General features: G+C 41.6%; 1 protein-coding gene across 4 annotated transcripts in view; it reads right to left on the bottom strand.

Annotated features, from left to right (window-relative positions):
- Positions 1–23,375, bottom strand: part of GALNT17 (polypeptide N-acetylgalactosaminyltransferase 17) — a 456,580-nt gene that overhangs the window by 97,596 nt on the left and 335,609 nt on the right. For all 4 annotated transcript variants that reach the window (XM_070567804.1, XM_070567807.1, XM_070567805.1 and 1 more), the window contains one exon: positions 20,256–20,373. In XM_070567804.1, the coding sequence (XP_070423905.1) occupies positions 20,256–20,373 (118 nt within the window). The remainder of the gene's footprint in view (positions 1–20,255; positions 20,374–23,375) is intronic.

The raw sequence follows: 23,375 nt of genomic DNA, 5'->3' as shown, positions 1-23,375 counted from the left end.
CTGTCTTCTGAATTAGAAAACTACATCTCTCCTCAGAGTATGAAATGAAGCCATGGGTCTGTTACAGCAGAATGTAGGAGAGGATGGGAGAAGACAAAGGCCAAGCCAAGGATGATGAGGAATCTGACAGATGAAGAGAGGGACTGGGGGCAGAAGACCCACAGGGCCCAGCTTGTCATGCAAGGCAGTCATGCGGTGCTGCCTGCAGGGGGACCCTGGAATGGAGCCAATCCCACCACCTCCACCAGAAAACGTCTTTTGGTATCCTGGGTTCCCAACACTTTGCTTCCAGGTGATGTACCTCACTGATCACATTTGGCCTTGCACTATGGTTAGTGGCACGTCTGTCATATCATCCATTACTGTAACTCCTCTAGGCCAGCAACCTTTCTTCTCTGTAGACATAGGCCTGACACAATACGACACAATGCTTAGCTCACTTTGTTGCATGCCAGATTCAGGAAACGTTTATTGGACTGAATTTAATTCCTTTTTGGGTGGGAGACCAGACCAAGGTTGCAAGGACTGAATGTGGCAGCGGAGACACCCCAACACCCCATAAAAGAGATGGCAGAGTTGAAAGTGGAAGGAAGGAAGGAAGGAAGGAAGGAGAGAGCTGTCCCAGCTCCCTGCCCTTGGATGGGGGATGTCTAATCCACCGTAGCTGAGGGGGGGAACAGTCTCCAATGTGCAGATTGTATTTTCCAAAACTTTCTTCAACTATTACTCCCACTCCACCTGCTCTTCTGTAATGTGACCCTGACATTCTGCCCATAAAGAAGGGGGGTCTATGTCCCTCCTCTTGAACCCAGAGCTTCCCTTGAATTGTGACTACAGTAGAAGTGACACTATGTAACTTCAGTGGCAAAGTCATAAGGTGACAGAACTTTTGCCTGGCTTTTTTGAGATGCTTGCTCTTGGAACCCAAACACCTCATTGTGAAGGTGCCCAAACTAGCCCTCCCAAGAGATGAGTGGTGAGGCCACATGGAGGTGTTCCACCTGGCTCAGGTTCTAAGTGACAGCCAGAATCAACTACCAGACATATGAGTGAACACTCCAGATCATTCCAACTCCCATCCTACAAGTCTTCCCAGATGAGGTCTCAGATATGATGGGATAGAGACAAACTATCCCATTGTATTACCTTCCTTGGGCTGCCATAATGAAGTACTTCCAACTGGGTGGCTGAAAACAGCAGAAATTGTCTTATAGTTCTGGAGGCTAGAATCCCACAATCAAAGTGTTGGCAGGGCCATGCTCTCTCTGAAACCTGTAGGGGCGAATCCTTCCTTGCCTCTTCCTAGCTTCTTGTGGTGGCCATTAACACTTGATGTTCCTTGGCATTCCGTGGCTTGCAGCTGCGTCACTCCCATCTCTGCCTCTATTGTCACACGGCCTTCTCACTATGTGTCTGTGTCTCCCCCTCTTATTACCAGAACACCAGTCATCCTGGATTAGAGCCGGCCCTAATGACCTCATTTTAACTTGATTACATCTGAAAAGCCCCTGTTTCCAAATAAGTAACATTCACAGCTACCAGGAGTCAGGACTTCAACATACATTTTTAGGGGACACAATTCATCTCATAACACACTGTGCCCTGTCTGAATTCCTGACACACAGGGGAGATAATAAAACGATTTGGTTTTTTCTTTTAAGCCACTCATTTTGGGGCAATTTGTTATGCAGCTGGAACTGGAACACCAACCAACTCCCTCAAGTCCATCTAACTCTTCCATCATCTGGTTCTCAAGAAATCACGCCCCTCATTTTCCTGCCTGTGTGTGGACCTCTTCTTATCTTAATAGCTTTACTGGTGTTTAGCTGCCAGTTCTTTCAGTAGCCTGAGCACCTTCAGAACATACCTCCACCCGAGAGAGCAAGCCCGAAACCTGCTCCAGTGCTCTCAGAGTCAAGTGCACCACCCCAACTTGTCCTGAACCCCCAGCGTGCTTCTGGGCTAATTTTTCTTTGATAACTTTCCAAAAAGAGTCCTACATTTACCATAACCATTCTAAGCGCAAAGAACTGGCTGATTTTCTGGGTGAGCAAAAACAGGAGAAGTTGGTGTGAATGTCAATGGTGGAAAAAACAGAAAAAAGAAAATGACAGCTTTTCACTGAAATCTGCACATTCCTTTGGTCTCTTTTGCACCAATAAAATGGACCTTTGTGATTTCCTACATGGTTGTTCTTGTAGGAGGGACAGTATTTGAATGTGTCTCAAAAATGTTAAAAATAGTCTAAATGCAAGTTTTGAAAAATACGTAAGGTTTTAATTCTTTCCATTTCTGTCACATAGAGGAAACACATAATTGTATTTCTAAGCTTGAAAAGCTTAAAATTTATGAAGTTGCCAAATGCACAATATTTTCCCCTTTTGGATTTTCAAAAGGAGAGAGAATTAACTACAAAATAGTCAAATAGGGTTCCATTTCATTTTCTGTGAAGCAGACAGTGACTATACATGGCTGTCAACTGGAAGAAGTGCCCATACAGGGCATTCTACACATACATGGACAGTGGCTTCAAAGTTGAGGGTCGCAATTGGCAAATCCATCCACCATATTTCCACTTAGACTTCTTTCCCCAAAATTAACTGGTTTAAATAAGTTTCTACAATAATAAAGGCCATTACCATAAACAAAGAGTTTTCTTGCTGAGGTAGGCTGGTATGTAAGTCTTAGAAAATGACCTTCAAGGACAAATGGTTCCAATTAGGGAGAGCCCTCAGCACAAACCTTCCAGATTCAGAACACGATAAAGAGACGTCAGAGATGCTTTCATTCCTGAATCTGGATTTCTCAGTGGGGACTGCAGCCAAGTTATGCGTTGCCCTATTCTGAGGGCCTTTAAATGCAGCCAGCCCATCCCAAGCATCATGCTGCAGAATGCATGGGAAAGGCAGCCCAGGGCACCAGACCTCGCCTGTCTCAGGTACTCCTCCAGGATTTCTCTCCTCATTGCTTGCCTGGTCCATCATTTCTCCCTCTTGTCTGCCTGGTTCTCCAATTCTCCAGCTGCATACTCTAGCCCTGATTCCTACTCATGCCCCCTACCTCCACATTTTAGTAATTAATCAGGCTCTCTTCCCACTGCCCACTTCCCTGGCCCTGGAAGCATCCAGATTTCCAGGCCCAAATAGCCTTGGTCTCAGAGGATCCCAGGCAGCTGACAAAAGGACATCTCCCCCCTTGGCATCTTAGCAAGAAAAGAGGGAACAAAACACTGACATTTCCCAGAAAAACTCTTCTCCAACAGGCCAAAGGATGGGACACCAAAGATGGATAGCTGGGCCTGCCCAACAGCCTATCCACAAGACAAAAAATACCTGAAAGGCCCCAAACATTTGACTACTTCCCTTTTGAAGGCCAGAAAATTTGTAATGGCAGTTCCTGAGGGCTGAGCACATCACAGGGTCCACAGCATCTGGGCAGACATTGACCCAACCACTGGACCCAGGGCTGAATGGAGTGGATCAGGACCCTCAGGGTGCTGTTTGTGGCATGGTATTCAAAAGGCCTACACGGTACAGGGAACAAAACAGTTACACCCTAAATAGAATAGGGACAGGTTGATTCCCACTTCCCTTTTCTATGGAAATAGTGGAAAATGGCAACAAACACATCAGGCCAGGGTGCCACCTTTCAGTCCCCTGCCCCAGAAACACAGAGCTATAAATTACCCACGTCACTAAAGTCCCAACTGGAGAGGATGGTGTAAATTCAGGTTCACATTTATAGAGAATCAAATTATTGCTTTATTCCCAGGGAGATGAATGAGAGTGACAGACTTTGCAGAGTTGTAAAAATAGATGGATGCTTCCTATAAAATAACTCACAGACACCTACAATAATTTACAATAGATCTTGCAGGCTGGGAGCAGGCAAGTGAAATTTCAGACAGAATACCACACTACTTTCCGGTGGTAGAGTAAATGGTTTGGCTATTATGATAATACATTTCAGCACAGCAAATATATCTCCCCTTAATAGAAATACATTAGACACCATTTATAACAATATCAACATCACAGTTCTGTTTTTTGAACTATAACTTAGACATAAATATAACACAATTTATGGATGAGGAAATCCAATTTCATGCTGTTTCAAACACATTTTTGTTTATTACATAACTACAGTTCTTTATATATGAGATTGTGTATTACATGAAATAGATGAATGGGCATGGTATCTATCAGTATGTCTACAAAGGAATATTAACATTGTGTCTATTACAAATGGAATTATTTTATGATACATATTATATACAAGCCACACCCTGAACACCCACTATATGACGACATCACTGCATAATCTGCAGTGTTATCATGACTATCCAGAGGGTGGAGGGAAAAGACGCTCTGGATGAACAAACACTCCAACGGATAGTGAGTAAAGCCACAGAGAGTTTCAGAGTCAGGTAGATTTGGGTCGAGTTCTGGTTCTTCTATATTAGCTGTAAGATCTTGGACAAATTACTTGGCTTCTGTCAATCCCAGTGTTATCATCTATAAAATGGGATTGATAATCACTAATTCTCATGAAGACTGAATAAAATAATGTTTATAAAGTGCACAGCACAGTGTCTGGCACAAGGTTAGTATCAATCAACAGTAGATATTATTTTTAAGTGCTTCTCTCTCCTATTTAAATGTAACAACATTTGTGGGAATCCATTCTCAAACTTAGTACCCACTTGCTTATCTTCTTAAGCACCAAATATAGACTAACTGTGGTGCCAAAAAAAGTATTACACAATGAAGGATACAGAGAGGGCCTGTGGGCTCTTTCCACCATTGTTCTCTTCTCTTCTCCCTGTGTCTATTCTGTTCTCTGCTGCCTCCACTCATTGATGACACAGTAGCTGTTATGGACACTCTCTTCCCACTTTGAGAGTCCCAGGGGCCATCTACACCTCTCTATGGGCTATTTCTCCTCTCTGGCTTAGCTTTGGTATGCATGGATTTAATTTAGCTTTGATAATCAATAAGACACTTTTTCAGGGAGGAGACTGTTTTTGTTAAGTCTTGCAGTTCTTGGGTTTTTTCCCCAAGGCTCTAGCAATAATAATAATTACAGAGCCCCCAGTTAATCAGATACATGAGCTTAGCCACAGTGAAGGCAAGCCAGGACAGACTTACACACAAAATGAACCCATGTGAAGCAGCAGTCCAGACTTGCAGTTTCCCTGGCAGTATGGGTTGCTGGACACAGCAGAACCAAAAGCATGAGAGGGTGCTGGGTAGAAATCAGCCTAAAAACAGTGTTTGGTACATATTGCTATGACGACACAGCACTGCCAAAATTCCACACGGATTTTTATAGCAGTTGTATTCATGATTGCCAAAACTTGGAAGCAAATAAGAAGCCCTTCAGTAGGTAAATGGATAAACTGGTACATCCAGACAATGGAACATTATTCAGCACTAAAAAGAAATGAGTTATCAAGTTATTAAAAGACATGGAGGAATCTTAAATGCATATAAAGAAGCCAGTCTGCAAAGGCTACATACTGTATGATTTAAAATATACGACATGCTGGAAAAGGCAAAACTATGAAGACAGTAAAAAGACTAGTGGTTGCCAGGGATTGGAGGTCGAGGGGATGAACAGGCAGAGCACGGAGGAATTTTAGAGCACTGAAAATATTCTGTATGATGCTACAGATACTACAGAATGATGGCCACATGTCATTATACATTTGTCCAAACCTGTAGAATGTATAACACCAACAGTACACCATAGCGTAAACTATGAACTTTGAGTGATTAGGACGTGTCAAAGTAGGTTCATCTATTGTAACACAGGTACCACTCTGGTTGGGGATGTTGACAACAGGGGAGGCTGTGCATGTGGAGGGGCAGGGGGTATATGGGAAATCTCTGTACTTTCCTCTCAATTTTGCTGTGAGCCTAAAACTGCTCTAAAAAAAAAAGTCTTAAAAAAAAGAGCCAAAACTTTAAGTCAAATAGGTTTAGTCAAATGACTTGTAACCTCAGTACAACAGAAAAAAAAAGTGAAGTTCGTTGTTCATTGCCATATTGCTCTAACATTCTATATGAAGGAGGTGGCATTACCACACAGAGAAAAATTATTTCAAACACCTTTAAAACATAGGCTGTTGACTACACATCCCGAGTGAAATACATCTCACGGACAAAACAAACCATGAAGAAATATTGAACTTCATTCAGTCAACTTGTTACCTGAAATTCTTATTTTGAAAGTATTATTTATATGTTGTAGGAGAAAGCAAATAAATTATGTCAATAAGAATCAGACTTATTCCTATGTCAGTAAGAAGAAGGCTTTCAGCAAAAGATAAGTATAAAATCAAAGAGGTAAACATCTTATAATCACAAATTTAAATTGGAAATATTAGTATAAAATAGTAACTTACATTTCTCTTTCTAAAAAAATCTGTGTTGTCAGCTTTGTTCGTTGAAAAGGCTTAGACATAATAACAATCCAGAAGCAATGAGCACCCTCATTGACAAGACTTGGTCTCTAAATACCATTTCCCATTAGAAGGAGTCAGAGCTCCTTAGAGAAATGGCTGATTCCAGGTATGGGACTTGAAATATATAAGTCAAGACTGGAACCTCTTATGCCAGAAAGCAAGGAAGCTCTGTAAAGTGGCTGTTCAGGTCTTTTGCTATTTTTTGCACCTGTTTTTTAGGATTTGCTATATGTAATCAGGATTTCTTTGTCAGATATAGGCACTGTAAATATTTTTCCCAGTGTATGGCTTGCCTATACATTTTTTAGTGGTATGTTTTGATGAGCTGAAATTTTAAATTTTGATTAAGTCCAATTTATCACTTAAAAAAATTGCTAGTGTTTTTTGTATCCAGTTCAAAAAAATTATTTCCCACCTTAAGATATTTTCTTAGGTTTTGTTCAGGGCCTTTATGGATCATATGCCTAAATGTAAGAGCTAGAACCATAAAGCTTCTAGAAGAAAACATAGAAGAAAATGAAGAGACAAGTCACAGACTGGAGAAAAATATTCACAGTACACATATCTGAAAAAGAAATCATATCCAGAACACTTATAATGAATTCCTAAAAGTGAACAATAAAATAAACAATATGATGTTTAAAAATGGACAAAAGAAGGTGTACAAATTATCCATGAGCACAAGAAAGGTGTTCCATGTCATCAGCTACCAAGGAAATATAAATTAAAACCACACCAAGGTACCACTTAAAACCTACTAGATTCATTGAAATCAATACTGACAATACCACATACTGGCAAGGAAGTAGGACACTTCACACAGTGCTAGTGGGAGCGGAACCTAGCACAAACACTTTAGACACCTGTTTCTTAAAAAGTTAAACATACATCTTCCTTATATCTAGCTATTCAACTCCTATATATTTACCCAAGAGAAATCAAAACGTATGTCCAAAAAAGACTTTAACAATAATGTTCATAACAGTCCTGCTAACTGTCTTTCAGCAGGAAAATGAACAAATTATCATTTATTCACACAATGGAGTACCTCTCAGCAATGAAAAAGAATGAGTCGCTGATATGTACAATGACCTAGAGGAATCTCAGAAACATTACTTTAGTTGAAAGAACAGACTATATAAGGTATGATTCCACTTATGTGAAGTTCTAGAACAGACACAAATAATCTATGGTGATAAATCAGAAGATGGTTGTCTGGAAGGGCGAGTGGAGAGAACGGACAAGAATGGACAGAGGGAGACTTTCTTAGGCAAAGGGAATGTTGAATATCATGTTTTAGGAGGTGATTATATGGGTGTATAAAACTGTGAAACTCAGGAGACTGAAGACTGAATATCCATCCATTTCATTGTATTAAATAAGATCTCAATAAAACCACAAATAGAATGGGTAAAAAAGGAATAATGACTTTAATGGATTTAGACACACAATATATTTTTAAAAAACCTTTGAGTCCTTAAATATTACTGGAAAAAATAAAAGCTCATTGGTCACCTTCGGAGGTTGCTATGGCCCCAACTCATTATTCTAATAATGTTTAAATAAAAGGAAAAAGTCAAGCATTTATCCTGCCTTTTCTGTTCAAACTGTACATCAGAGTACCCAAATAGCTGATGAGGGGAAGTTTTTTTAATAGAAGAATTACAGTTTATAAATGCAGAATGAATGCTGAATTTTTAAAAATCACCATTTCGTAGGCGCTAATGTAACATCGGATGCAGGCAATTATCATTAGTGGCTGCCAAACCCATTAGGTAAAAGGTTGATGGGGAATTTTATAATGGATGAATCAGGCTGACAACTCGTGAATCCACTGTTGAATCTTAACGTCACTAAAGCGAGACAACCAGATGTTATATATCTCCTGAGGTGATGTGATAAGAAGTTTGTAGGATCATCTAAAGTGTTCCTTCCAGGAGAGAAGGAAGGAGGAAGGAAACTGAGTCTAATCACCCTTATAGATCTAATTATATCTTAGAGGAAACAGAGATTAGAGGAACATGCTAAAGGCATCAAGAGGAATTGATCTACCAAAAGCAGATTGTGCAAAATATTACAGGACAAGTGACTTGGTGTCTTCAACAAATGAATGACATGAGAATAATAAAGGTGAGGGGAAATATTGTAGATTAAAAGATACTTCAGAGACATATCAACCAATTGCAATGTGTGGACCTTGTCTGGAACCTTATTTGAACAAATCAATTGTAAAAAATATATACTTTTTCTTTCTTTCTTTTTTTTTTGAGGAAGATTAGCCCTGAGCTAACGTCTACTGCCAATCCTCCTCTTTCTGCTGAGGAAGACTGGTCCTGAGCTAACATCTGTGCCCATCTTCCTCTACTTTATACTTGGGATGCCTGCCACAGCATGGCTTGACAAGCAGTACATAGGTCCATACCCCGGATCTGAACCGAAGAACCCTGGGCTGCGGAAGCAGAATGTGCGAACTTAACCGCTGCGCCACCGGGCCAGCCCTGAAAAATATGTGCTTTTTAATTGTAACATATATTTATTGTTGAGAAAATCTCACAGAATTTTGAGAAATATTTTTGAGAAACATGGACTGGGTATTGGATTTTACCAAGTGTAATTTTGCGTTGTTTAAAAAGAGTCTTTATATGTTACCAACGCACTCTAAAGTTTTTACAGGTGGAATGAGAGGACGTCTGAGGATTTGTTTCTAAAAAGTCAAAAGGCAGTAGTTGAAAAACATATAGCAAAATGTTGATATTTGTTGAAGCTGAATTATTAGTACATTTGGATTCATCAGACTATTCTGTTTTTGTGTGTTTCAAATTTCCCATAATAAAATGTTGAATTAAAAGAAAAGATATTAACATAAAATATAATGACTGAATTCTTCACTCTCAATTTGTTTTCAGGGGAAAAGAGTAGCAAGAAACAGAATAATCTAAATCCCTCACCCACTCAGGGTGGAATTCCCAGCCTGTATAAAATTAGCATTAAAGAATTTTAGAGGGGCTGGCCCCGTGGCTGAGTGGTTAAATTCGCGCGCTCTGCTGCGGGCAGCCCAGTGTTTCGTTGGTTCAAATGCTGGGCGCGGACATGGCACTGCTCATCAAACCACGCTGAGGCAGCGTCCCACATGCCACAACTAGAGGGACCCACAAAAAAGAATATACAACTATGTACTGGGGGGCTTTGGGGAGAAAAAGGAAAAAAGTAAAATCTTAAAAAAAAAAGAATTTTAGAAACTCTATGGAAGTCATTTTACTGTACAACCGATGTCACTCTCTGGCTGTCCTTTGGAAGGTCTCTTGAGGAAGGTTGGTTTGGGGTGTGTGTGTACATGCATGTGTGTGATTTTTCAGCTTTCCACACATGAGTCTATTTTTCTTCTTTAGGAGGATGGTAATAAAGATAGCAAAATGGCCCTGCCACAAATGCTGGTTAAGTTACCTTTTTCCTGCTCTTTCCACATCCTCTCAAGCACTACTCTGCAGCAGTGAAAGCTGGAAGAGCAAGAGCCACCGCAGATTTTAAATCTTTACAGGTAGGCGGCTTGTCAGCTGTGGCTCTAGTGGGGGCCCCACCGTCTCTTTTGGGAGGTGCCATAGAAGCAAACACAGGTGAATACAGCGGGACTGGATGAACAGGTGGGAGACCCACGTACTTGCATGAAACTGAGTGTGGAGCAAAGATGTGAAAGTTCTAAACATCTTAAGAAGCCAAGATCTTTTCACAAAAATATTTCAGAAAAAAAGATGAAGGGGCCAGGCGGGTGGCGCAGTGGTTAAGTGCACACGCTCTGCTTTGGCGGCTGGGGGTTCTACCTGTTCGGATCCCGGGTGCGGACACGGGCACCACTTGGCAAGCCATGCTGTGGTAGGCGTCCCACGTATAAAGTAGAGGAAGATGGGCACGGATGTTAGCTCAAGGCCAGTCTTCCTCAGCAAAAAGAGGAGGATTGGCAGATGTCAGCTCAGGGCTAATCTTCCTCAAAAAAAAAAAAAAAAAAAAGATGAAGAGTCCTCAATTTAAAAAACAAACTGGTTTTTTTTTAACTCTTTAGTTTTTTAGGTGTAGCACACACGGCAACTACCTGCCGTAAGCCCCTGGCTTACATCATAAAAGGAATCACCATGCCCTAACTCCATTCAGTTTGCCCAAACTCTAAGGACTGCAGTCCAGCAGACCCCAGAGGAGAATGATGAACACCCCTCACTTGTCCTGGAACCCCTCTGCCACTTCCTGCTGTTGGCTGGGACCCCATCCTGCTCCTACATTCCCTTGACATCTCACTGCCAGGTCACAGAGGGCTGCTTCTCCTCAAACCCATTGCTTCTGAGACGAAACTTCCTGAGTCCTCACATACAGACCTCCTTCTCTGCCAGTGTTCTCTGAGTGTATCTATCCAGTTGCTCGAAAACCTTGGACATATACTTCACATTGGCCTCTCATTCTTTCCTCATGGACCTCAGGACCCACCAGGTGCTGTTAATCGTACCTCCTAAATGGTGCTCATATCCATCCCCTCCTCTCCATGCTTACTGCTTCTAAGGCCAACTTTGAGTACTTATACCCACTCTTCTTTAAGCTGCTGCAAACTCACTATCTCTTGGTTTTTTTCCTACTCCAGGTCACTTCTTCTCAATCTCCTTTCCAGCTGCTCCTTCCATGCATTAAATGTTGCCCTTTTTTCTGCTCTTCTGTCTTATCCTCTCTTCTCCTTTCTCGCGGCAACTTCTTCCCTCTAGCGACTGCAAATATGATCCACATACCAAAGAAGCCCAAGTCTATCTCAGGCCTAGTCTTCTCTCCCTAGCTTAATCCACACACAACTGGAACTGGATAAATTGGAGTGTTTCAGAAACTTCACACACACCACATTTAAAACAGAAAGCATCATCTTTCTGTCTTCTCCCAAACCTCCTCCAATGGTATTCCTTATCTCAGGGACAAGCATCAGCATCTCCCAGTTGTTCAAGCTAGTGACTTGGGAGTCAGCCTTGATCCCTACTTCCCTTCAATCACTCCATACACTCAATCCTCAGGTTCTGTCTCTTCTACTTCCTGAATTTGTCCATTTCTCTCCAATTGCCCCAACCATAGTCTAAGCTCTCTCACTGCCCTTCCTCTGAGTCTGCTCAGCTTTATAATCCATTCTCCACATAGCAGGTATAATGATCCTTTTATTTTAAAAGAAAAAAAGTCTGATGACCTCACACCCCTTAAATCACTTCAAAGGAGCGGGGTGATGGGTACATGGGACTACACGTGTGTGTGTGTGCGTGCGTATCTTTTTTTCCCAAAAGGTTCATAATAGTCCTTAAGAAAAAGCCGAATTCTTATTTACAAGTCCTCCATAATCTAGGCCCCACTCAGATTACTGCCTCTATATCTAGTACATTTTCTTCTTCCTTCTTCTGCTCCAGCCATCTGAAACCCCCACAGTTCCCAGGACACATTTCCCTCTCAGAATTCTAAACCATGCACATGCTTTTCTGTTTGCCTGGAATAGTCTTTTTCTTTTTAAAACCACTTTATTGAGATATGATTGACATACAAAAGCTATATGTATTCAATGTATCCAGCTTGATGAGTTTGGAGATAAGTATACACCTGTGAAACCATCACCACAATCTATGCTATAAACATATCCATCACATCCAAAAGTTTCCTTCTGTACTGTTTGTTATTATTATTACTCTTATTATCATTATTATTTTGTGATAAGAACATTTCAATCATATGATCATCTCAATAGATGCAGAAAAAAACATTTGACAAAAATCAACATCATTCACGATAAAACCTCAACAAATTAGGTATAGAATGAGCATACCTCAACACAATAAAGCCCATATATGATAAGCCCACAGCTAATATTATACTCAATGGTGAAAGTTTGAAAGCCTTTCCTCTAAGATCAGGAGCAAGACAAGAACGCCCGCTCTCACCACTCCAATCAACATGATACTGGAAGTCCTAGCCAGAGCAGTAAGGCAAGAAAAAGAAATAAAAGGCATAAGAGCAGAAAAGGAAGAAGTAAAACTGTCTCTCTTTGCAGATGACATTATTTTATATATAGAAAGTTCTAAAGACTTCACCAAAAAATTATTAGATCTAATCAACAAATTCAGTGAAGTTGCAGGATACAAAATTAACATACAAAAATCAGTAGCATTTCTATACACTAATGACTAATTGTTTGACAAAGAAATACAGAAAATGATTCCATTTACAATAGCATCAAAAATAATAAAATATTTAGTAATAAACTTAACCAAGGAGGTAAAAGATCTCTACTCTGAAAACTACAAGACATCAATGAAAGAAATCAAAGAAGACACAGACAAATGGAAAAGTATCCTGAATTCAGAGATTGGAAGAATTATTATTGTTAAAATGTCCATACCACCAAAAGCCATTTGTAGATTCAATGCAATCCTTATCGAAATGTCAACGGTATTTTTTACAGAAGTAGAAAAAACACTCCTAAAATTTATATGTAACCACAAAAGACCATGAATAGCCAAAGTAATCCTGAGAAAGTAGAACGAAGCAGGAGGTACCACACTTCTTGATTTCAAGCTATACTATAAAGCTATAGTAATCAAAACAGCGTGGTGCTGGCACAAAAATAGACAAACAGACCAGTGAAACAGAATCAAGAGCCCAGAAATAAACCCAGCATATATGGTTAACTAATATTTGACAGACAAGCCAAAAATACTCAATGGAGTCTCTTCAATAAATGGCTCTGGTAAAATTGGATATTCACATGTAAAAGAATGAAACTAGATCCCTACCTTACACCATTCACAAAAATTAACTTGAAATGAGTTAAAGACTTAAATGTAAGACCTGAAACCATGAACACCTAGAAGAAAACAGAGACAAAAAGCTCTTTGATGTAAGTCTTGGCAATGATATTTTGAATATGACACCTAAAGCACAAGCAACAAAATCAAAAATAAATAAGTGGGAGTACATCTAACTAAAATGTTTCTGCACAGCAAAGGAAATAATCAACAAAGTGAAAAGACAAACTATGGAATAGGGAAAATATTTGCAACCTGTATGTCTAATAAGGGGTTCATATACCAAATATATAAAGAGCTCATACAACTCAATAGCAAAAAAACAAATAATCCAATTTTAAAATGGGCAAAAGACCCGAACAGATATTTTTCCAAAGAAGATATACAAAAGCCCAAAAGGGACATGAAAAGATGCTCAACATCACTAGTCATCAGTGAAATGCAAATCAAAACTACAATGAGATACCACTTCACACCTGTTAGAATCACTATCCTCAAAAAGACACACGGTAACAAATGCTGGCAATAATGTGAAGAAAAGGGAACCCTCACGCACTATTGGGGGGACTGTAAACTGTACAGTCACTATGGAAAACAGCAGGAAGGATCCTCAAAAAATTAAAAATAGAACTACTGTATGATCCAGAAATTCCACTTCTGGGAATATATCCAAAGGAAATGAAAACCCTAACTCGAAAAGATATCTGCACCCCCATGTTCATAGCAGGAGCATTAACAACAGTGAAGGCATGGAAACAACATAAGTGTCCATCAGTGGATGAATGGATAAAGAAGTTTGGGTACACATATACAATGGGATATAATTCAGCCATAAAAAACGAGGAAATTCTGCCATTTGTGACAACATGGATGGACCTTGAGGACATCATGCTAAGTGAAATAGACAGAGAAAGACAAATACTGTATGATCTCACTTATATGCGAAATCTAAAAAAAAAAGTCAAACTCATAGAAAAAGAGACCACATTTGTGGTTACCAGATGTAGGGAATGGGGGGAGAGGGAACTGGAGAACGGTGGTCAAAAGGTACGGACTTCCAACTACATGAATACGTACTAGGGATGTAATGCACAACATGACGACTACAGGTAACACTGCTTATGATATATTTGAAAGTTAAGAGAGTAAATCCTAGGAGCTCTCACCACCTGAAAAGAAATTATTTTCTTTTTTTGCTTTCTCTTTTTATTCTATCTATATGAGATGATGGATGTTAACTAAACTTATTGCAGTAATCAATCATTCCATGATATATGCAAGTCAAAGCACTATGCCATACACCTTAAACATATAGTGATGTATGTCAATTGTATCTCAATAAAATAAATAAATGGATTGTTTCTAAAAAAGAACATTTAACATAAGATCTACCCTCTTACAAAATTTTAAGTATATGTACAGTGCTAACTATAGAGCATGCTGTGCAGCAGCTCTCGAGGACTTATTCACCTCGCATAACTGAAACTGCCTGGAATAGTCTTACTCCCACACTCCACTCCCACGTCTTCTTTGCTTATCTAAATTTAACTTATTTTTGAAGTCTTAAACATCATTTCCTTAGGGAGGCTCTTCTCAACTCCCTAGACTAGGTTATATTCCCTTGCTATATTCTCCTGTAGCATCCTCTCATCCTGTCTTTTCATACTCATCATATTGGTAATCATTTGATAAATGAATGGTTTTTCTCCCTAACCATAAACTGCATGGGATAGAGACCATGTCTGTCCACTGTGTATCCCCAGTGAAAATGCCTTCTAGAGTAGAGAAGGCATTCAACATGTCTCCATTATATTCAAAAGCATTCAATTGAACTGTTGGTCACCTATAATATATGCATCTAGATTAAAGATCAGTCTGTGAAGTCCTAAGGCTTACTGTATCCACACACAAGACCAGGGACTTTGCTCTGAATTTCATTACAGATATACACTAACCCTGTGCTATGAAGACATTCCTATAGCCAGAGATGATCAATGCTAGCAGGGAAGGGAGACACAAGATTGCACTAATCTAGTGCAACCTAAGCATTAGGAGAACTAAAAAGAGTTGATGGTCTGGTCCCCTCCAGGAGTCACCATAACCCAAATCACAATGCAGCAGACTCGAGGCCAAGAGTTCAAAATGAAAGACAAAGGTCACAAGAGGCTTCTGAACATCAGAGATCTTGATGTCAGGGGTCTTAGAGAGGGTAGGGGGATCTATCCTGGCTAAAATGGATGTTGAATGATGACTCCCAAACCCAGGGATAGAGGAGTGGCTGGAGCGAGGGTCAGAGCAACAGTCATCAGTGCTTGTCAGAGCTGTCTCATGTTCCTGCTTGAGCTAAGCCATCCATTTTCTCCTGCTCTCAGACCTCAGTACTCCTGATTCTTGGACTTTCAGACTCAGACAGAGACTGTATATACCATCAACCTCTCGATTCTCAGTCCTTTGGACTGGGACTGAATTATGCCATTGGCTTGTCAAAGACAAGAGACAAGGTGGGGAGCAGAGAGACTAGTGTGAGTGGGAGTTTCCATGTTCATTTGGGGTCCTGGGGCTTTGGCCACCCCAGAGAGCCCATAATTTCTAAATGACCCCTCTAAAGGAGCAATCCTTCAAAACTAGTGCTGAAGTTATCCCAATTGGCTCAGGTTCCATGAAAGTCTGAGCCTTTGGGTGACCCTGCAGGTCCTCAGTGCCTTGAGCCCAAGTGGACTGGCCTGGGCAAGATGGCAGAGCTGCCAACCTTGGGCCCACAGAGGTCATGAAAATGGCATCCCAACGCCTCAGGAAAATGGTGTGGCCCAGGGACATCACGAAAAACACAATCAGCAATTGTGGCATCTAGGTCACACTCTGCTTTTTAAGAACATGATTGTTACCTTGTGCAAATTAATATACACACATCCTTTGCCCATCATTCACCATGTCAGGGGTCTTAGTCCTTTACCTGTGACTCTTGTGGAGCCTCCTGTAAAAGCTGCACCAAGAGGAAGGTGCTGGGCTGGGCTGCGCTGGGCCAGGTAAGGTTATCACACGCGTGCCTCTCCACACCCTCTTGTTTACTTGCCTCCATCACAGGTCATTGGTCTCACAAATATTTTTAACAACAATGTACACTCACAGGAATTCTGCCTTTTATTCAGTCTTTGACTGCTCTAAGACGTTTTCTGATCGTCTGAGGATCAGACACTGTCTTTCTATTGTCTTCCGTTAGGAAAGGCTGCCTGACAGGGTTCAGGAGTCTTGTGTGTCACTCTTTCATACGAGGGTTCAGAATAAGAAAGTGCCTTTTCTCCTCAAAGAAGACTGATCCATTGGAGAAATCTGAAGCCATCTGACTTTATACCACTTAAAAGTAATCTATCTGAGGTCTTCTCTCCTTAGAGAATTTTTTTCTCTTACCATTTAGACATGTTACTATAATATGCCTTGTTAATAGTTTCTGATCAATGTTACTTAGAAGAAGATGAAAACTTTCAATTTCTAATCTCACTTATTTTTTCAGTCCTGGAAAGCTTTTTTTTTTTCCTTCACTGTATTGATTGTTTTGGTCATAGGCAAGCTGCCTTTCATCCAAGCAACAGGCCTAGAGTCAACCCTGCTAGTCTTTTCCCTGAATCACAATAAGACTTTCTATTCTTCCTATTCTTGCACACATCTTTACTTACTGAAGATGGAATTCAAGAATAAGGAAAAATTCCAGAGAATAGTTGGAAAGAGCATAGATGTACCTATTTCCTGTTGGAAAAAATCACAAAGAAAGTGTTCTCATATGAAAATTTTCCCACTTAACTAAAGCATAGGATTTTGTGTCATTCCTTATAGGTTAATTTGTATAAATGTATGTGTGTACACTACATGAAGATTATATGTATGTATATATGTGCGTTTATATTACACAAAGCTCTGATTTTTTTCAGCAGTGGGGATGGCTTTCTTAATAATGTATTTATTATTCTTCTTATTTGCACCCTGAGCAGTACAAAATAGCAAGAAATGAAAGGAGAAGGAATAGAGTTTGTGAAACAAAGCACCTTACATGGATTACTTCCTGTAAAAGGCAGCCCTGTCACCAGGAACCTTGCAGGAACCTGGTCCAGACACCTGCACATGAAGCTAATGAGGAAGTAGGCACTGGTCCTAAGGAAGCCCAGGCTGTGTGGGCTGGGAGTGAGAAGAAAGGACTCACTGTGGCCCGCAGTGGCCATGAGAGGAACCCAGAGGAGGGTCTTAAAAGATGTGGATTCTCATCTGGGCTCCGTTCTGAGAAAAGGTGTGTATTTGCCAGGACGTTGGTCAGGGTGTGGACCAGTGACTCTCAAACTTGGGTATGTAACAGAATCACCTGGAAGGCTTGTTAAAACACAGGTTGCTGGACCCTACCCCAGAGTGTCTGATTCAGTAGGTGTGGGAGGGGCCTGAGAATCTGCATTTGTAACAAGTTCCCAGGTAAGTTTGATGCTGCTGGTCAGGACCACAACATGAGAAACACAGAATACTGTGTAGACGGTGGCTATGTGGACCCCGAACACAGGCCTTGGTCTTTGTGGCCCCAATAGTGTTCAACTCCCGCTTCAAGAATCAGCAGAAAACCAAGGCTTCTGTGGAGAGTCAGCTTGCAGCTCACAGGACATGGGAAGTAAGAGCACAACATTCCCAAATCTCCAGCACGTATGCTGGATAAGCCTGGGCGTACAATAAGAGGCAGGTAATTGCACACGAGAGTGGTATCCATGCCTCCATCCATCCGATGCTCTTATAAAGATATGCAGAGAGCAGCCCAGCGCCAATCTGCCACAAAGAAGACAAGCCAGGGAGCAGACTCTGAGGGCCTGTTCACTCCAGCCTGTTCACAAGGAGCGTGCCGAGTGGAACTCACTGGCCCCTCAGGTGGTTAGGCTTTGGTGTGCTGGGCTGTGCTTTGAACAGAAAATGATAAGCCCCCTCTCTTCCTTCAGGGATGAGGGCAGCCACAAAGAACCATCACCACCATCACCACTGAGTGTGGCAGAGCCTCGCACACAGACCTTTGCTGGGTCCAGATCACTGCAAAGCAAACGCCGTCACGAGTGTGGGGAGACCAACATCTCAGCAAGCCTCAGCACTGAGTTCTGCTGTCACAGCCTCTCTTCTCCCCAGAAGACAGCCTGCAGTGGCAATGAAATCTGGAGGTCCCTCCCATCCCCTTAACCCCTCCACCTGTGTCCCTGCCTCCATAGGGACAGCACCCCCCGTCATCCTGTTTTCTCCTCTGTGGGTAATATTTTACGCCTCACTGGTTTCCTTCTTGCAGCATATACAGACATTCAAATTTATTTTATCATAAAAATAATTGCTTTTTTTTTTGAAAAAAAAAAGCTCAATTGTCTCCATGCAGAAATTCCTTGAGCTCCTTCCTTTCACAGGTAAGTACCCGGAACAACTTATCACCTCCCATCTAGCCATGAACTCATTCCAACCAGGCTTGTCCCCACCACTCCACTGCTTCTACTTATGTTCAGTTTCCAATAGGATCCATTCAGTCATCAATCTAACAGACACCTAATCTAACATTAATCTAACAGGAACATTGTGTCAAGCATGGTTTGACATGTTTGGGATACAAAGGTGAGCACAGAAAAGATCTGTGCCCCATAAAGCTTCTTGTAATCTAGTGAGGGGAAGGTAGAGAAAAACAACACACATAATAAATAAGTAAATTCTAGGGCATGCTAGAAGTTGATGAGAGCTAAGGAAAAAACGCAGCAGAGCAGCACAAGGAGGGATGAGAAGATGGAAGTAGGGTGGAAATTTAAGTTACAGGCCAAGTTCAACATTCTGGGTCCAGATCTTTTCCTTCAATAAATTTCAAATGGACGAATGATGAGTATATTAGCTATGACAACATATTCACGGGCTTTTTAATTGCTGAGCTTTACTAAGAAATCCTATGCAAATTCCATTGAGGAAAGAATCCAGCCTGGAACTGACGGCATAGGAAGAGTCTGAAGTCCCCAAAAGGGAGTAATTTTAGGATCCAGGGAAGAGTCCCACCATCCCCTTTGCTCGTGTAGCTGGGACATGCATTAAATCTTGAGGGCATGAAGTCTTTCATTGCACAAAGGGGGCGCAAGTGTAGATGAGGGGCTGATGGAGTCTTTTAAAGGCCCTGAGTAGTTAGGAATAAATGAGTGAAATCAGACACAGAGAGCAGGCTTTGATTGGGAGGAGGGTTCTGTACTGGTTACCTACCTGGTAGAATAAAAACGAGAATGCAGCAGAGGACAGCAGAAGAAATTCAGTAATGTTTAAGCCTTACAATTGTGTCCTGAGTCATTTCCAGGGACTCAGGTATGCAAAGGTTCAGGACAGTGGATACAGGACACAGAAATGCATCAATGTGTCCAACTTTTTTTTTTTTTACAGTGGAATTCATTTTTCAAACAAAATCTTAAGCAAAACCGAGTACATAAAATATCTAACAGTGGAGCTGATCTGGACTGGGGGCCCAGCGAGAGGCCCATTCTGTGTCTCCCTCATTCCTCTCCCCCATCATCCTCCTTGGAAGCATTTCTGAGAAAACAGAGGGTCCCACAGAACATGGTCCTTCTCTCCTCTGGCATCTTATGATTCCGTGATGTACATGAACCATCAAAATACAGAGGATGGAAATACTAATTTAAGGAAAGAATTTAATTTTAAGAAAAACTTAAAGGGAATGAAACTGGATGGAGAATCAAATTCTCCAGCTAATGTCCAGCCTGGGTCACCAAGGCACAGAACACATTGTTCAACCTTTAGACAGAGGAAAGCCCAGGATAACCCCTGTCTAAGGAGTGGTGACAACCTTGCTGGAACATCCTCAGGAATAAGGGTGGGGTGAATGATTCTGTCATTCACCAGCTAAAGCAGCTTTAAATACACATTAAGGATGACCAGTCAGCTCTGCTCAAAAACAAGGATAAAGCAAGAGGAAAGGACGCCATGTCACAAACCTTGATTCCAAGTTCAATATTTTCTCCTCCATACACATCCATCCCAGGGTCAAGAAGACCGATTTCACCAAAGAACTTCCTGTTGACCACAAATGAGCAGCCAATCATGGCTGGTGTCCTGCGGGAGAGAGAAAGAAGCTAAAGTCATGTTGTATGTATATATAAAGGAATACTATTCAACCACGAGAAAGAAGGAAATCCTGCCATTTGCAACAACATGGATGGACCTTGAGAGCATTATGCTAAGTGAGATAAGTCAGACAGAAAAAGACTAATACTGTACGTTCTCGCTTATATGTGAAACCTAAACAAGCTGAACTCATAGAAACAGAGAGTAGAATGCTGGTTTCCAGGGCATTGAGGAATTGGGGAGATGTTGGTGAAAGGGTCTAAACTTGCAGTTGGAAGATGAATAAGTTCTGGAGATCTAATGCACAGCATTGTGATATAGTCAAGAATACCGTATTATATACCTCAAAGTTGCTAAAAGACTAGATGTTAAACATTTCACCAGAAAGTGAAATGGTAATTACGTGACGTGATGGAGGTGTTAGCTAATGCCATGGTGGTAACCATATTGCAATATAAAAATATACAAATCAAATCAACATGTTGTACACCTTAAACTTATACAATGTTCTATGTCAATTATATCTCAATTAAACAACAACAACAAGAAGCTAAAGTCATTAAGGTGGCAGTATCAGAAGCCCCTCTGCAGGCATCGTCATAACAGGTGCTGGGTTCTACTCTGGCAAATTGAGTAACTTCCCTGACGGCCTCAATTCCTACACCCTCTGTCTCCATAAAGCTATATTTTAGCTTAGACAAATGAGGGGCCCCAAAGCATCCAGGGATAACCTGGCTCCTTTGTAGCTTGCACGAGGATGGGTCTCACACATCACATGGTGTCTGCAACCATGGAGCTGGTTCCCACTGCACTTCTGGTGACAGCTGTGTGACAGGATGAGCATCCATGGGCAGTCTCAAAGAAGCTTGGAGGTAAGGAACAAGATGCGTCCACTCCCTGCCCCAGGAAGAAGAGCTCTACAAGCCAGGGGTGTGAAGGGAAACTGGAGAGGAGAGGTCTACAGGAAGGGGTCCAATCTCTACGTTCTGGTGGGAAGAAAGTGGATCAGGGTGCCAGTCCTTACAGAAGGGAGAAGACTCATATAGGAGACCACTGATGCCCAAAGGGGTCAGTGAGAAACTACAGACAGACCGCTTCAGCCTACAGACAAGGGCGCCGAGTGAGAGAGATGAAAAGTATCTAAGGGGTGGTTAGTGGCCATAAAGTCTCAGACAAAGATTAGCATTTTATTTTTGTATATATTAGCTCCTTGATTATTTCTTCTAGGGTACACCAAAGGCACAAGTTGACTCTGAAAATCAGAGACAAAAACCATCTGAGGCAACACAGCTTGGATGCATGTGCAAGAATGAACGGAAATGCAGCATTAATCTACCATGTTCATTGCAATTTCACATGAAGCACAGAACCATGAACTGCTGATGAGGGACCACACACTGATACATACATAGTGCATTGTATTACATTGCCTTACATCATGTATTGTAGTGTAATATCAACAATTCCTTTATTATGTCTTTTCACCTCTGTTTCCAAACTTTATAGGTAACTTTGTATAATAAATTCATCCAAGCAAATATTTTCTCAAAACCTACCATGTCTAAGGCCTTTTAGTGGTGCTGTAGGGGTTAAAGAAACACACAACATACTTCCTGTGTTCAAGCAACTTAGAGTCTAATCATAATAATAGTAATAATAATTATTATTACTATTACAGCCATTTATTGAGCAATTACTATGTGTCAAGCACAAGTGGAAAGCACTTTTCACACACTCTTTCATTTAAAAACCTCCACAGCCCTGTGAAGGAGGAAGGACCATCTCCATTTAAGAGCCGAGGCCCACGGAGATTGAGTGACCTGCTCTGCGTCATGGAGCAGAGCTCAGGACCCATCCAACTTCAAAGTCCTTGACTTTAGCCCCTCTGCTTCACTGTACTCTCCAGAAAAGTCTTCGCAGAGGAGTTGGCAAATGCCCACACTGCCAAAGACCAGAAAGGCCATTAAGACGCCTTCCTGGGCAGAAGAGACATCTCCTAGAGGAGACCCAATGAAACTCCACTGGGGCCACCAGGAAGCTATTAGGTGGAATTCTCTTGAGCTGAGCTATAACCCTCAGTGTTAGAGCCTTATCTGCTCCTTCTGATTTTGAGCTTGACTTTGACTTTAATGTCCAGATTTTGGACTCCATGGAATACCTCTTGGTACCCATGTGGTGGTGCAGCAACAGGGCACACTGGAAAAATCAGTGTTCGGAGTTGAGTGGACCTAGTTTGAACGTGGGTGCTGCCACTGAAAACTGTTCATGTGTGACATTAATGGAGTACTCTGGATCCAAGTTAAAGCTCTATAGAATACTGCTGTGAAAAGACATGCAATGTGCCCATTGCATAGAGAGGGGACTCAATAAATACTATTTCTTTGCCCTTCTACAGTGAGGCCCGTCCATAACGTTTTTGCAGAAATTTCACACCAGTCACCCCTATGTACACAAGACTCTGCCCCCTACTGGTGCAGCTGTGCCACCTCGGCCCTGCCAGGGACTCCAACCACTTCACTATCAATCATTTGCTCCCAGTCCTTGGCCCCTCAGAGAAACCGCTGATCCCAGGCATGGAAAAGCACGACGTGAGTCCATATCCCAGCCTCAGTTAACTGAACCAGGAATGAGCACCGATCCCAAAGCGAGTGAATCAAATTATGTTTTTCCTGAAACTTGGAATGGAGACAGTGCTAGGAGCTAGACCTAGATGGTCTCACTCGTCTGTAGGGCTCAGGCTGCCATCTGGGGGCAGCTCCAGCGGCCCCTGTGCACAAGGATGATGGCAGAGGAAGGAGGCAGGTGCACAGTGGAGGTGTGAGACCTTGGGGGAGGGGGCCGCCTGGTAACTACTGCTTCCCGTCATCAGCTGACAGGCCTGGCTCTGCTCTCTGCCCCTGGGTCATGTGAGAGCTCCCTGAGCTTTTGTGGTCTGTCCTCTTTGACTTAAACCTCGTCAGATAGGTTCCTGTTCTTTGCAATCAAATGGT

This window comes from Equus przewalskii, chromosome 12 (genome assembly GCF_037783145.1).
Source record: "Equus przewalskii isolate Varuska chromosome 12, EquPr2, whole genome shotgun sequence".
Taxonomy (NCBI): Eukaryota; Metazoa; Chordata; class Mammalia; order Perissodactyla; family Equidae; genus Equus; species Equus przewalskii.
The sequence above is the reverse complement of the archived record's forward strand: the minus strand, read 5'-3'. Positions and strand labels throughout refer to the sequence as shown.